The sequence below is a fragment of the Oncorhynchus kisutch genome, unplaced genomic scaffold (assembly GCF_002021735.2).
Source record: "Oncorhynchus kisutch isolate 150728-3 unplaced genomic scaffold, Okis_V2 scaffold1807, whole genome shotgun sequence".
In the NCBI taxonomy this organism is placed as follows: domain Eukaryota; kingdom Metazoa; phylum Chordata; class Actinopteri; order Salmoniformes; family Salmonidae; genus Oncorhynchus; species Oncorhynchus kisutch.
This window is the reverse complement of record NW_022263752.1, coordinates 28,410-44,052: the sequence shown is the minus strand read 5'-3', so window position 1 is coordinate 44,052 and position 15,643 is coordinate 28,410. Positions and strand designations below refer to the sequence as shown.

At 46.7% G+C, this 15,643-nt stretch overlaps 1 protein-coding gene across 1 annotated transcript in view; it reads left to right on the top strand.

Annotated features, from left to right (window-relative positions):
• Positions 1–6,687: 6,687 nt before the first annotated feature.
• LOC116367976 (max dimerization protein 4-like) overlaps positions 6,688–15,643 on the top strand; it is a 15,290-nt gene continuing 6,334 nt past the window's right edge. The window contains exons 1-2 of the mRNA XM_031819050.1: positions 6,688–7,267; positions 10,032–10,194. Coding sequence (XP_031674910.1) covers positions 7,094–7,267; positions 10,032–10,194 — 337 coding nt within the window. The 5' untranslated portion in view covers positions 6,688–7,093. The remainder of the gene's footprint in view (positions 7,268–10,031; positions 10,195–15,643) is intronic.

Here is a 15,643-nt window from a genome sequence, read left to right as displayed (position 1 = left end):
CATTTATGAGTCTTTATAATCCATATTAGAGCTTATGTCACAGCCCTTAAACTCACTATGATGTCAACCATAGATATTTAGACATAGATAGATATATGTCTCTACGTAGCTATATATACATATATACATATGTGTTTTCTGATGTTAATACAGCCGTGTCTGTATGCTACTATACCTTGATGTTTTCCCATTCATTACGGGTTGTTAGGGGGAATGTTCCCAGACCGTTTGGCCATACGTAAATATGAGCACCTTATAGTGTGTTCAGATCAACCAGTTCTCTGTCATGTCTGCTGTCTGGATCATCAAAGGTTCCTATTCACAGGAACATAAAAGGGGATACTATTTCAACCCACCCTGATGAATTGGAATGAGAAATGTGAAGTAGCTCGGTCTCAACGTTGTGTATCGGGAACAGAATGAAATGGGCATCCCTTTTCAAGGACACTATTGTGTGTGTGTGTGTGTGTGGTGTGTGTGTGTGTGTGTGTGTGTGTGTGTGTCAGCCAGGCAATCTTGATAAATATTGAGTGACCAGGGTCTGGTTTAATAACAAACAGAAGTACGTAGCAGCAAGGATCTGTCAGGGAGAAACACACACACACACACACACACACACACACCCACACACACACACAAAACACACACACACACACACACACACACACACACACACACACACACACACACACACACACACACCACACACACACACCACACACACACACACACACACACACACACACACTGCAAGGTTTCTGGAGTGAACACACACACACTGCAAGGTTTCTGGAGTGAGGTGACCAGGCATGAGAACAACTGGTTCATAGCCTCTGACATGCAAGGTTTGGGTCAGAAAGAGAGGGAGGGAAAGTCAAATCGAATAATCATCTACTTCTAAAATGAAACATTTATTGGAGAATGACATAGCGGCAAACTCCATCCATCATCTCATCCTAAAATACTTTACAGATGTTCTCTTCCCCCTCCGAGCGAGGTCTGTGTTTACCTGGTATGAGGTGTCCAAACAGAACTGTTTCACTGCTGTTGTGATAAACAGAACCTGATTTCAGGTCAGATCACTCAAGACAGTTAGGATACTAAAGACCAGGTCTCTGTGCATGTGTGGATCTGGAACTGACTCCAGGTAAATCTCCAGTGGTAAATCTCCAGAGGAGGAGTGGAGGAGGGGAATTGGGGACTATGGAGGGCTACACCCTCGTTTAATTTTTTTTTATAGAGCCAAGATGGTCGCCCATTGGCTAGGTTACGCTCGGATGATGTGTTCGCCAAGCCCTGCCTAGTGCAGCTGAGCACACTGAGCGGATGTTTCCAGCCAGAGGAGAAAGTAGTCTTCCACCACCAGATCGGACCCCAGCCACGGCCCTCGGCCTCCTTCCTGCCCGCTTCCTCTGGCCTCCCCTGGCCTGGGTCCAGCTGCTTCATGTGGGCTGGGGAGTGGGGAGAGTGGGGCAGGTTGGAGGTGGTGGGGTGGAGGCCCCACCCCTGATCCTCTCTGAAGACACTTGTTCTCCTGTGGGGTGGAAGGTGAGGAGGGTGTGTTGGTGTTGGCAGCCAGGGTGGGGTAACGTATTAGGGGGTGGGGGGGGACGAGGAGGGGTAGGTGCCCCCTTGGGAGAAATAGGAATGAAAGTGCTGGAGCACTTTCACACGGCCCTCGTTCTCAGCTGAATTCCTGTCTGCACCTGCAAGATGTTTTTGCTCGACTATTTTTATAGAAATGCTGTACGTTTTTCTGAAGACCACAATGATTAAACACACTGAAGTGAAAGGTGCCATTCTAATTGAGGTTAGAGGGGAATAACGATGTTTGATGTTGGGGAGAGAAGATGGCTGCTAGTCTAACGGTTCACCTTCTGTTGTCTGGGTCTTATACTGACCTCCTAATGGAGTGGGCTGGGAGGAAGAGGGTCTCTCTTCCTATAAAACACAGGCAACGCCCTGCCGTGAAAAAGAAACAACTAGCTTGGGATAAGTACAAGGACCCTGTGTGTGTGTGTGTGTGTGTGTGTGTGTGTGTGTGTGTGTGTGTGTGTGTGTGTGGTGTGTGTGTGTGTGTGTGTGTGTGTGTGTGTGTGTGTGTGTGTGTGTGTGTGTGTGTGTGTTTGCAAGCGTTCATGTGTGTGAGCTTGCTTGTGTGTGTGCGTGTACATGCGTGTACATGCAGCTGTGTGTGCGTGTTCACAACAGACCCAGGTGTGCTGGGCTCCTCAGCCAGAGAGCTAGCAGCCTGTCTGTGATTAGACTGATTGTAATGGAGGGATGACCTGAGGACAGACTGGAGGCAGTCTGCAGTTAGAACCAGTTTACTGTTCACATGGAGAGAAGCCTGGAGCTGGAGCAGAGGAAGGAAGGAAGCCTAGCTAGGACAAAGAAAGGCATCATGCATTATCCTAGAAAACAGAAGGCATTTTATTTATTTCACCTTTGTTAACCAGGTAGGCCAGTTGAGAACAAGTTCTCATTTACAATTGTGACCTGGCCAAGATAGAGCAAAGCAGTGCAACACAAACAACACAGAGTTACACATGGAGTAAACAAACATACAGTCAATAAGACAGTAGAAAAGTCTATCTACAAGTCTATATATTTTAAAGCCCCTTTTTGGACAAAATGGGATAAAAGTAGCTATGAAAAGAGTTACACAAACTGACTATATGAGTAGTATAGGATAGGAGTGGAGGGTCTGATCCCACTAGGACACAAACTGACTATATGAGTAGTATAGGATAGGACTGGAGGATCTGATCCCATTAGGACACAAACTGACTATAGGAGTAGTATAGGATAGGAGTGGAGGGTCTGATCCCACTAGGACACAAACTGACTATAGGAGTAGTATAGGATAGGAGTGGTGGATCTGATCCCACTAGGACACAAACTGACTATAGGAGTAGTATAGGATAGGACTGGAGGATCTGATCCCATTAGGACACAAACTGACTATAGGAGTAGTATAGGATAGGAGTGGAGGGTCTGATCCCACTAGGACACAAACTGACTATAGGAGTAGTATAGGATAGGAGTGGTGGATCTGATCCCACTAAGACACAAACTGACTATAGGAGTAGTATATGATAGGAGTGGAGGATCTGATCCCACTAGGACACAAACTGACTATAGGAGTAGTATAGGATAGGAGTGGTGGATCTGATCCCACTAGGACACAAACTGACTATAGGAGTAGTATAGGATAGGACTGGAGGATCTGATCCCATTAGGACACAAACTGACTATAGGAGTAGTATAGGATAGGAGTGGAGGGTCTGATCCCACTAGGACACAAACTGACTATATGAGTAGTATAGGAGTGGTGGATCTGATCTCACTAGGACACAAACTGACTATATGAGTAGTATAGGATAGGAGTGGAGGATCTGATCCCACTAGGACACAAACTGACTATAGGAGTAGTATAGGATAGGAGTGGTGGATCTGATCCCACTAGGACACAAACTGACTATATGAGTAGTATAGGATAGGAGTGGTGGATCTGATCCCACTAGGACACAAACTGACTATAGGAGTAGTATAGGATAGGAGTGGTGGATCTGATCCCACTAGGACACAAACTGACTATAGGAGTAGTATAGGATAGGAGTGGAGGATCTGATCCCACTAGGACACAAACTGACTATAGGAGTAGTATAGGATAGGAGTGGTGGATCTGATCCCACTAGGACACAAACTGACTATAGGAGTAGTATAGGATAGGAGTGGTGGATCTGATCCCACTAGGACACAAACTGACTATAGGAGTAGTATAGGATAGGAGTGGAGGATCTGATCCCACTAGGACACAAACTGACTATAGGAGTAGTATAGGATAGGAGTGGAGGATCTGATCCCACTAGGACACAAACTGACTATATGAGTAGTATATGATAGGACTGGTGGATCTGATCCCACTAGGACACAAACTGACTATAGGAGTAGTATAAGATAGGAGTGGAGGATCTGATCCCACTAGGACACAACAGAGCGGCCATTTTGGTTCTAAAGATGCCTTGGCCGTGTGATGTGCTCTTTGGTTTTGGGGGCGGTCGACTCACGTTACGACGTCTTTCTGAGAACACCTGTGTGGGTTTTTCTTGGCCAGCGTTGCCATGAGTCTGGCAGGAGGAGATATAGCCTGGAGAGAGTAGAGGAGACAGTAAAGGCACAGGCCCTGTGATATTTAGGTCAGTGTGTCAGGCTGTCAGGCCCTGGATATGTGTAGCCCATGTCGTGACCGGTTTGGGACTGGACATAGATTAGGTCATTTGTAAGCTTACGACCGTGACATACATTAAGGTACGATCTGTACTTAACTGTTGATTAAACATGCATCCGCCATTTACTGGTTGCAAAAATTCTATAGGTTCGCCTAATTTCAGTTTATGTGACAAAACAAGCTAGTATAGTGTAGAGAATCATTGTACCATCTAAACCGCTGTGAAATATATTTTCCATAACCACAAATATTGGATTTCCAGCTGTTTGAAGCTGCTGTACAAAACCAAAAGGGAAGCCTAGAAATAGTGCACATTGATCAAATGTACCGCTTCTTAGACTTGCTTTCAATGAGAATGACAGATTTATAACTCATATTTCTTAAGTGCATTTTGTCGGGCTCCAAAAAGGTGACATTTTGCAGCTTTAACTGTTGATTAAAACATGCATCAAGATAATATCTCTCCTTAAATGTTGATTAAAACTTGCATCAAGATCATATCTCCTCTTAAATGTTGATTAAAACATGCATCAAGATAATATCTCTTCTTAAATGTTGATTAAAACATGCATCAAGATAATATCTCTTCTTAAATGTTGATTAAAACTTGCATCAAGATAATATCTCTCCTTAAATGTTGATTGAAACATGCATCAAGATAATATCTCTCCTGAAATGTTGATTTCATGTTTTATGGTGGTGGAGTATCATCTCTAGTATATTGCCTGAGCATCGTTCATTCATCTCTCCATCCCTCCATCATCTCTTCATCCCTGGCTGGTCATAAATGGTCAGCTTGTATTCCTGCACCACCTCTCCTCCTCTCCTCCCCCAATTGTGAGACCAAAAGGCCCACACATTATTGATGTTTGATTACCCTTTTCAATTTTCAGTTTACAATTAATTTTGGGTGCTCGTTAGCGCAACCGTTTGCTCACGAGTTGACGTAAAAGGCCCCGGCCACTATCCCAAAATGGCACCCTATCCCCTAGATAGTGTACTACTTTTTCAGAGCACATTGTGCACTATGTAGGGAATAGGGTGCCGATTGGGACGTAGCCAATCTCTTTGGCTCTCGTGCTACCAGAGGCAGTGCTCAACACAAGCATATTGTCCTCTCTCTCACTGTCTCTCTCTCTCTCTCTTTGTCTCTCTCTGTACTATGACATAATGTGACAGAAAGCACACTCACACACTGCGGCTGTCGGGAGTTATGCAACCTGCATGGCTGTGTTGTTTGGTCAGGCCATTAAACCTGCAGAAGGAGTGTGTGTGTATGTGTGTGGGTGTGGGTGTGTGTGTGTGTGGGTGTGCGTGTGCGTGCGTGCGACCTGCGCTCGACCCTTGCCACTCTCTCAACACACTCAGTCCACAAGCTTGAGTGTGTGGGAGCGTGTGTGTGGGGATGTATGGAGAATAGAAAGTGGATGTATGGTTGTGTGTGTGTGTGTGTGTGTGTGTGTGTGTGTGTGTGTGTGTGCGTGTGTGTGTGTGTGTGTGTGTGTGTGTGGGAGCGTGTGTGTGTGTGTGAGCGTGTGTGTGTGTGTGTGTGTGTGTGTGTGTGTGGGAGCGTGTGTGTGTGTGTGTGTGGGAGCGTGTGTGTGTGTGTGTGTGTGTGTGTGTGTGTGTGTGGGTGTGTGTGATAAGAGCAGTTGGGGAAGCTGGGTGTTATAGAGTGTAGGACGTTCACCGTACAACATAGAGAAAAACGGGGCAATTCAAGAGGATGCTACAAAATGAACGTCAAACACTAGATTTCTTTGCCCTATGTCATTATACATTACATATAAGGAATCATTAGATTCTCTACAATATTAAAACCTTAATATACTTGTTCTTGCCAGTGTTGATGAAGTAAGAGCGTTAATTTGCTGGGACAGTTGCTAGTTTAGACTGCACCACTCTTGGTTGTAGCTCTTCCATATTTGGTGTTGTGGGGTGGTACCATTTGTTGGTGTTGCCGCTGGTTGGACCAATCAAAATCAACTTGATATCCTTGGCTTTCATTGTCTATATTGGCGATCAATCTATGTTGACAGGGGACGTTCCTATGGCAATTTAAAGGGAAATACTCTTTGTAAATAAATATATATTTAGTCCCTATTTAGTTTTGTATTCAGCAGAATTCATGTAGAAAAAGCCCATGTTTTCACTCCCGAACCTGCAGCCACTAGTTAGCTTGTCAGTTGACGATGGACGTTGGCGCCGTTCTGCCCTGGAGCAGCGCCACAGAGTTCTATGGAGCAGTGACCCCTTGTTGATCATGCCTGTGCTGACATTCCCTTCACCGTAAACATGCAACATTCTTAGAGTGAATCGTCTGTAACGTTGGAACCACATATGGTAGAGACATGGGGTATGGACTATTGTTATTCTGCCGGAATGAACATATTTGTATAAACCTTGAATGAATTCATTATTTTATGGGTGAACACCCTATAGAACACCCTATAGAGTGCTGACGTAATATGCGACTCTGCCCTTTGTCATGCATATAGGAAGGGTTTGCATTGCAAATGCGCTAGGATGTCATTTCTCCGTCCCTGATTTGACAGTGGCCTGCAACCAGGATGTGTATGCTCCCAGCATGTTTCACTTTGACCCCACCCCCACCACACCCCACCTGATAAGCATTGTGGTTGAGTTCCAGAGGAAAGTATGACACTGAAAACCAACAAAACAGTCACGTGATTAGGATCGCTCTCTAGCGAACCTCTTGCCATCTACTCTCCCTCCCCCATCTCCTCTCAGTCTCTGCGTGCATTTGTGCTCCTCTGTGTTTCTACCACACAGATGACTTCAAACGGATCTCTCTAGTTCACCTGTGTTGACCCTGCAGTGTAGGAGCCTTTCCTGTACATGTTGCTGACTCAACTCACTCCCTCACCACTCTCCACCTCTGGTTGTTTGTGTTACAGACGTGCCAAACTGCGGCTGTACCTTGAGCAGCTGAAGGAGCTGGTTCCTTTGGGTCCGGACAGCACTAGACACACCACACTGAGCCTGCTGAAAAGGGCCAAGATGCACATCAAGGTACCACGACCACACAGAGCCACAACCACAGCCAGAGCCACGCTGAATGTTAAATGCGTCCTTCTAGAATTGCCATATCAGGGACGTCAGTGTAGAAGTACAATTACTAGAATGAACATAATATGATGTCACCAAACTTGGTGTCTTTTGGAAGATCATTCTATGGTTTGTAATTCTACGGGCCACAGACATAATCTTATACTGTAATTCCAGAACAACGGAAACTGAAAGTTCTTGAACGTCAAATCACAAAACCACAGGCCTTTGAAAGGCTGTACTGTAATCATAATAAGTCATAATTATGCCACTGGGCCCAGTCGCACTCCAGAGGTGAATAAATTACTGCATCAGAGCTTTTCCTTTTCCTTTTAAAGGACCCCAGAGAGTTACCCACTAGCAGACAGACAGACAGACAGGAAGTAGGTCAGGAATGTCTCCCTGTCCTCAGGAAGTACCTCCTGATCCTACCTCAGAGGCTCAGTGCTCAGCTGCTGTTTCCTCAGAGTCTCCCTGCTCCGCCAGGCACTTACTCTCTCTACATCTTTCTTTGTAAGTCTCTTTCTCTCTCTGTCTCTCTGTCGCTCTCCCTCTCTCTCTCTGTCTCTCTCTCTCTCTCTGTCTCTCTGTGTCTGTCTCTGTCTCTCTGTCTCTCTCGCTCTCTGTCTCTCTCTCTGTCTCTGTCTCTCTCTCTCTTGCTCTCTCTGTCTCTCTCTCTCTCTTGCTCTCTCTCTCTCTATATCTTTCTTTTTAAGTCTCTCTCTCTCTCTCTCTCTCGCTCTCGCTCTCCTAAAATAAGAAAACATACTCTAATCTTTCAATCAGAGCCGTTAAGCCTTAAAAAAATGGCAAGCGTGCAAAAAGTAGCATTCCCATCCCCTAGACCAGGGAAGAAAAAAAGCCCCCTTGCTCATTACAAATGATAAGTCAACAAAGAGAAACTTTTAGAACATCGAGAACAAAATTCTGTAGTCAGATGGGGATGATTTTCAGATATGAGGTCGAACGTTATAATTGGATTTGGGGTTGGCTTTGGGTCAGCCCCCTCTACAGTTCATTACTTGTTGCAGCTCATGTACACCAAGTGACAACCCACTGGGCAAAAACAGATTGAATCAAGTTGTTTCAATGTCCTTTCAACCAAAAAATGGTGATGACATTGAATCAGCGTGGGAAACTGACTGGATTTGAAAAAAGTAATCAACCTAAGGGGATTTAGTCTTTTTCACCCAACTTTGAACCTAAAAGCAATGACATGGGGACACTTTTGTTGATTTTGCGTTAGTTGACCACTCAGCCAAATGGAAACCAAAACTAGATGTTGAAATGGCGGAGGGAAGCTTAATACGGTCGGTAAACAGGACCGCAGAAGGACCGTTTACGAAGGGAAGTAGATACTCTTTTTTTGAACCGCTACGAAACCGCAAGCGCTACAACATTGTTTACTTCGTGCATTAAAGCTACAATCTGAAGTGACAGCGGACTGAGTCTTAAATAATAGAACTTCATCGGTGAATTTGGGAACGGTTACATTTCTCTAACCAGGTCCCTCAACTTTCTACCAAACCAAGTGGCAGGGCTGTACTTTAGTTGCCAAACGAATTCCAGTTTGTGGCTTTACCGTTGCGATGCAGGAGACTTCAGATGGTTACAGTCTAGTTCTCCACAGCTGCTGCACGGACTGTGTGGGTGAGAGCGTGTGGTCGGTGGAAAAACCCTCATTTAACTCTTCACATCCTGTTTACGATACATAGGCCTGTCCTCTGGTGTGCTGGTGCTATAATATCTACGGTTTTAGTTTGGTTAGTAGGAATCTCTAAAAGCACAGGATTACAGCGCTTTGGTTCGTTGTCTTGTTCTTCCTCTGTTTAAAAATCCCTTGGTTGGAATTGTGTCGCAATCTGGGTAATGTGTGAGTAATATCTGCCGTTGGGTCAGCTGAAGTCATGTTGTTGCTATGGTTTCACTTCCTTATAATAATCACTAATGTGAGAGCATGCACGTGTGTGCGTATTGCTCAACCTCCAAACAGCTGAGTTTAAACTATCAGAATTCTCAAAATACACTGAAATACACTTAAAATTCTCAAAATACACGGACTAAAATACACTGACTAAAATACACTGACTAAAATACACTGACTAAAATACACTGACTAAAATACACTGACTAAAATACACTGACTAAAATACACTGACTAAAATACACTGACTAAAATACACTGACTAAAATACACTCCCGTGCATTTAACCCAGGTATTTGAAATAAGTATTTGAAAATACTGTCAAATACAATTTGGTAGACAATTTAGTTTTTTACAAATAACCATTCAAATACTCAAATAAAAGTACTTGTTTTGGGCTGTGTATTTGAAAATACTGAAATACACAGAAAAAGTATTTGAAATACCAGATACTCAAATACACATGTATTTGAACACGTCTGTCAAGTGTAAAATGTGTGTTTGCCCCAATGTCAGTCTAAATGTGTGTGTGCCCCAATGTCAGTCTAAATGTGTGTGTGCCCCAATGTCATTATGAATGTGTGTGTGTCCCAATGTCATTATGAATGTGTGTGTGTGTCCCAATGTCATTATGAATGTGTGTGTGTCCCAATGTCATTCTAAATGTGTGTGTGTGTGTGTGTGTGTGTGTGTGTGTGTGTGTGTGTGTGTGTGTGTGTGTGTGTGTGTGTGTGTGTGTGTGTGTGTGTGTGTGTGTGTGCCCCAATGTCATTCTAAATGTGTGTGTGTGTGTTTCCCCTGTAGAAGCTGGAGGAGGCGGACAGAAAGGCTCTGAACACCAAAGAGCAGCTCCAGAGAGAGCACCGCTACCTCAAACGACGTCTGGAACAGCTGGTGATGCCTGGAGGCGTGGAACGTACCCGAACCGACAGCCTAGGCTCCACCATCTCCACCGACTCAGAGCAAGGTACGCTGGGACACCCGCATGACACATGAGATACAAGGTACTCAGAGCAAGGTACGCTGGGACATAAGCATGACACACACACGCGGCTCCCTGAAGCCTTTAGTAACCTATGAATGTGGTTTCCATTTATCCTTTGACCCCCCTTTGATTTAACAACTAATGTGGATCAATAGAACCAGATGTGGGGACTCTTTAGGTCAAGTCAATGACTGTAAATGAACTAATTAGTGGTCAAGGGGAGGGGAGCAAGAACTGGCAGCACTGCAGCTCTTAATTAAGTAGAACACTCAGTGTTTTCTAGCACAGAATTAATCTATTCCACAAGATATAGTATGTTACAAACAGCACCAAACATCACCAAGCAGCACCAAGCAGCACCAAACATCACCAAGCAGCACCAAGCAGCACCAAACAGCACCAAGCAGCACCAAACATCACCAAACAGAACCCCTATACACCACTGCATTACCTTAGCCAATGATCTACCAGTTTGCTACAGCAGGAAAATGTGAATTATTATGTGGATTATAATTCATTTATATTTTTGTAAGGGGAAATTTGGTCTGAAATTACAAAGTGGAAATAACAAACTTTAGAAGCCTTTTTAAACCTCAAATACACCACAAGTATTATCCTGCAAAAGATAGTACTCCTGCAACAGGGTGATCAAATTAAGATCTTACATCTGTACAGACACACAAATCCCTATACTGTGTATAGCCACTGATCCATACATAATGCAAACAGGTCACCGACACCATCTGTATATAACCAAGCCAAGTTATACATACCAATTCTCTATATTGTTCGCAGCTTCGTTAAAGCCACTGACTCGGCTTGAGGGGCCCTGACCTCTTCACTTGATCCGATATAACCGTTCCTTAAAACAGCTGAGTAGTCCACTGAACCACTCCTTATCTAGCAGAAGCACTGATCCACATGTAATGAAGATCAATACTATCCACAGCTTCAGTGCAGGACTCTGCCTGACCTCAAACTCTACTACATAGAGTGGATACTGCCCTGAAGCCTCCAGGCCCTTGATACAACCTAGTTCCCTCTACCATGCTCTAGTCTATTGTGATGCCTCTCCTTCCCTGTCTGTTCTGGACACAGTGTTGACTTGATGGACTCCTATAGTGCTTTCGCCTACACCTCAATCTGTACAGAGCCTGAGAGAACTACAGGCCAGTGCATTACTCTGTACACACCTGGAAAAAAACACACACACACACAGACACACACACCTGTAAACACATACACACAACGCCCCTCTTGACCCCTGGTGAAGACCACACACTCCTGCTGAGCCCAGCCTGGTTTAGAGGTCACGCCCGGGGGTCAAGGTCAAGCTACTCTGCTGTCACTCACAGTATTACTAAACACAGAGGCTGTAGCTAGACTGGAGCCAGGCTGTAGCTAGACTGGAGCCAGGCTGGAGCTAGACTGATGCTAGACTGGAACTAGACTGGAGCCAGGCTGGAGCTAGACTGATGCTAGACTGGAGCCAGGCTGGAGCTAGACTGATGCTAGACTGGAACTAGACTGTAACCAGGCTGGAGCTAGACTGATGCTAGACTGGAACTAGGCTGGAGCTAGACTGATGCTAGACTGGAACTAGACTGGAGCCAGGCTGGAGCTAGACTGGTGCTAGACTGGAACTAGACTGGAGCTAGGCTGGAGCCAGGCTGGAGCTAGACTGGAGCTAGACTGGAGCTAGACTGATGCTAGACTGGAACTAGGCTGGAGCCAGGCTGGAGCTAGACTGGAGCTAGACTGGAGCTAGACTGATGCTAGACTGGAACTAGGCTGGAGCTAGACTGGAGCTAGACTGGAGCTAGGCTGGAGCTAGACTGGAGCTAAGCTGGAGCTAGACTGATGCTAGACTGGAACTAGGCTGGAGCCAGGCTGGAGCTAGACTGGAGCTAGACTGGAGCTAGAAGGATGCTAGACTGGAACTAGGCTGGAGCTAGACTGGAGCTAGACTGATGCTAGACTGGAGCTACACTGATGCTAGACTGGAGCTACACTGATGCTAGACTGGAACTAGACTGAAGCCAGGCAGGAGCTAGACTGGAGCTAGACTGGAACTAGGCTGGAACTAGGCTGGAGCTAGACAGATGCTAGACTGGAACTAGGCTGGAGCCAGACTGATGCTAGACTGGAACTAGGCTGGAGCTAGACTGGAGCTAGACTGGAACTAGGCTGGAACTAGGCTGGAGCTAGACTGGAGCTAGACTGATGCTAGACTGGAACTAGGCTGGAGCTAGACTGGAGCTTGGCTGGAGCTAGACTGATGCTAGACAGGAACTAGACTGATGCTAGACTGGAACTAGACTGATGCTAGACTGGAACTAGACTGATGCTAGACTGGAACTAGGATGAAGTTAGACTGGAGCTAGGCTGGAGCCAGGCTGGAGCTAGACTGGAGCTAGACTGATGCTAGACTGGAACTAGGCTGGAGCTAGACTGGAGCTAGGCTGATGCTAGACTGGAACTAGGCTGGAGCTAGACTGGAGCTAGGCTGGAGCTAGACTGGAGCTAAGCTGGAGCTAGACTGATGCTAGACTGGAACTAGACTGGAGCTAGACTGGAACTAGACTGATGCTAGACTGGAACTAGACTGATGCTAGACTGGAACTAGACTGATGCTAGACTGGAACTAGGATGAAGTTAGACTGGAGCTAGGCTGGAGCCAGGCTGGAGCTAGACTGGAGCTAGACTGGAGCTAGACTGATGCTAGACTGGAACTAGGCTGGAGCTAGACTGGAGCTAGGCTGGAGCTAGACTGGAGCTAAGCTGGAGCTAGACTGATGCTAGACTGGAACTAGACTGGAGCTAGACTGGAACTAGACTGATGCTAGACTGGAACTAGACTGATGCTAGACTGGAACTAGACTGGAGCCAGGCTGGAGCTAGACTGGAGCTAGACTGGAACTAAGCTGGAGCTAGACTGGAGCTAGACTGGAGCCAGGCTGGAGCTAGACTGGAGCTAGACTGGAACTAAGCTGGAGCTAGACTGGAGCTAGACTGGAGCTAGACTGATGCTAGACTGGAACTAAGCTGGAACTAGACTAGAACTAGACTGATGCTAGACTGGAACTAAGCTGGAGCTAGGCTGGAGCTAGACTGGAGCTAGGCTGGAGCTAGGCTGGAGCTAGGCTGGAGCTAGACTGGAACTAGGCTGGAGCTAGACTGGAACTAGGCTGGAGCTAGACTGGAACTAGACTGGAGCTAGACTGGAACTAGACTGATGCTAGACTGGAACTAGACTGATGCTAGACTGGAACTAGACTGATGCTAGACTGGAACTAGACTGGAGCCAGGCTGGAGCTAGACTGGAGCTAGACTGGAACTAAGCTGGAGCTAGACTGGAGCTAGACTGGAGCCAGGCTGGAGCTAGACTGGAGCTAGACTGGAACTAAGCTGGAGCTAGACTGGAGCTAGACTGGAGCTAGACTGATGCTAGACTGGAACTAAGCTGGAACTAGACTAGAACTAGACTGATGCTAGACTGGAACTAGACTGATGCTAGACTGGAACTAGGATGAAGTTAGACTGGAGCTAGGCTGGAGCCAGGCTGGAGCTAGACTGGAGCTAGACTGGAGCTAGACTGGAGCTAAGCTGGAGCTAGACTGATGCTAGACTGGAACTAGACTGGAGCTAGACTGGAACTAGACTGATGCTAGACTGGAACTAGACTGATGCTAGACTGGAACTAGACTGATGCTAGACTGGAACTAGGATGAAGTTAGACTGGAGCTAGGCTGGAGCCAGGCTGGAGCTAGACTGGAGCTAGACTGGAGCTAGACTGATGCTAGACTGGAACTAGGCTGGAGCTAGACTGGAGCTAGGCTGGAGCTAGACTGGAGCTAAGCTGGAGCTAGACTGATGCTAGACTGGAACTAGACTGGAGCTAGACTGGAACTAGACTGATGCTAGACTGGAACTAGACTGATGCTAGACTGGAACTAGACTGGAGCCAGGCTGGAGCTAGACTGGAGCTAGACTGGAACTAAGCTGGAGCTAGACTGGAGCTAGACTGGAGCCAGGCTGGAGCTAGACTGGAGCTAGACTGGAACTAAGCTGGAGCTAGACTGGAGCTAGACTGGAGCTAGACTGATGCTAGACTGGAACTAAGCTGGAACTAGACTAGAACTAGACTGATGCTAGACTGGAACTAAGCTGGAGCTAGGCTGGAGCTAGACTGGAGCTAGGCTGGAGCTAGGCTGGAGCTAGGCTGGAGCTAGACTGGAACTAGGCTGGAGCTAGACTGGAACTAGGCTGGAGCTAGACTGGAACTAGACTGGAGCTAGACTGGAACTAGACTGATGCTAGACTGGAACTAGACTGATGCTAGACTGGAACTAGACTGATGCTAGACTGGAACTAGACTGGAGCCAGGCTGGAGCTAGACTGGAGCTAGACTGGAACTAAGCTGGAGCTAGACTGGAGCTAGACTGGAGCCAGGCTGGAGCTAGACTGGAGCTAGACTGGAACTAAGCTGGAGCTAGACTGGAGCTAGACTGGAGCTAGACTGATGCTAGACTGGAACTAAGCTGGAACTAGACTAGAACTAGACTGATGCTAGACTGGAACTAAGCTGGAGCTAGGCTGGAGCTAGACTGGAGCTAGGCTGGAGCTAGACTGGAACGAGGCTGGAACTAGGCTGGAACTAGGCTGGAGCTAGACTGGAACTAGACTGGAACTAGGCTGGAGCTAGGCTGGAGCTAGACTGGAACTAGGCTGGAGCTAGACTGGAGCTAGGCTGGAGCTAGACTGGAACTAGGCTGGAGCTAGACTGGAACTAGACTGGAGCTAGACTGGAACTAGGCTGGAGCTAGACTGGAACTAGGCTGGAGCTAGACTGGAACTAGGCTGGAGCTAGACTGGAACTAGGCTGGAGCTAGACTGGAACTAGGCTGGAGCTAGACTGGAACTAGACTGGAGCTAGACTGGAACTAGGCTGGAGCTAGACTGGAACTAGGCTGGAGCTAGACTGGAACTAGGCTGGAGATAGACTGGAACTAGGCTGGAGATAGACTGGAACTAGGCTGGAGCTAGACTGGAACTAGGCTGGAGCTAGACTGGAACTAGGCTGGAGCTAGACTGGAACTAGGCTGGAGCTAGACTGGAACTAGGCTGGAGCTAGACTGGAACTAGGCTGGAGCTAGGCTGGAGCTAGGCTGGAGCTAGACTGGAACTAGGCTGGAGCTAGACTGGAACTAGGCTGGAGCTAGACTGGAACTAGACTGGAGCTAGACTGGAACTAGGCTGGAGCTAGACTGGAACTAGGCTGGAGCTAGACTGGAACTAGGCTGGAGCTAGACTGGAACTAGGCTGGAGCTAGACTGGAACTAGGCTGGAACTAGACTGGAACTAGGCTGGAGCTAGACTGGAACTAGGCTGGAGCTAGGCTGGAACTAGGCTGGAGCTAGACTGGAACTAG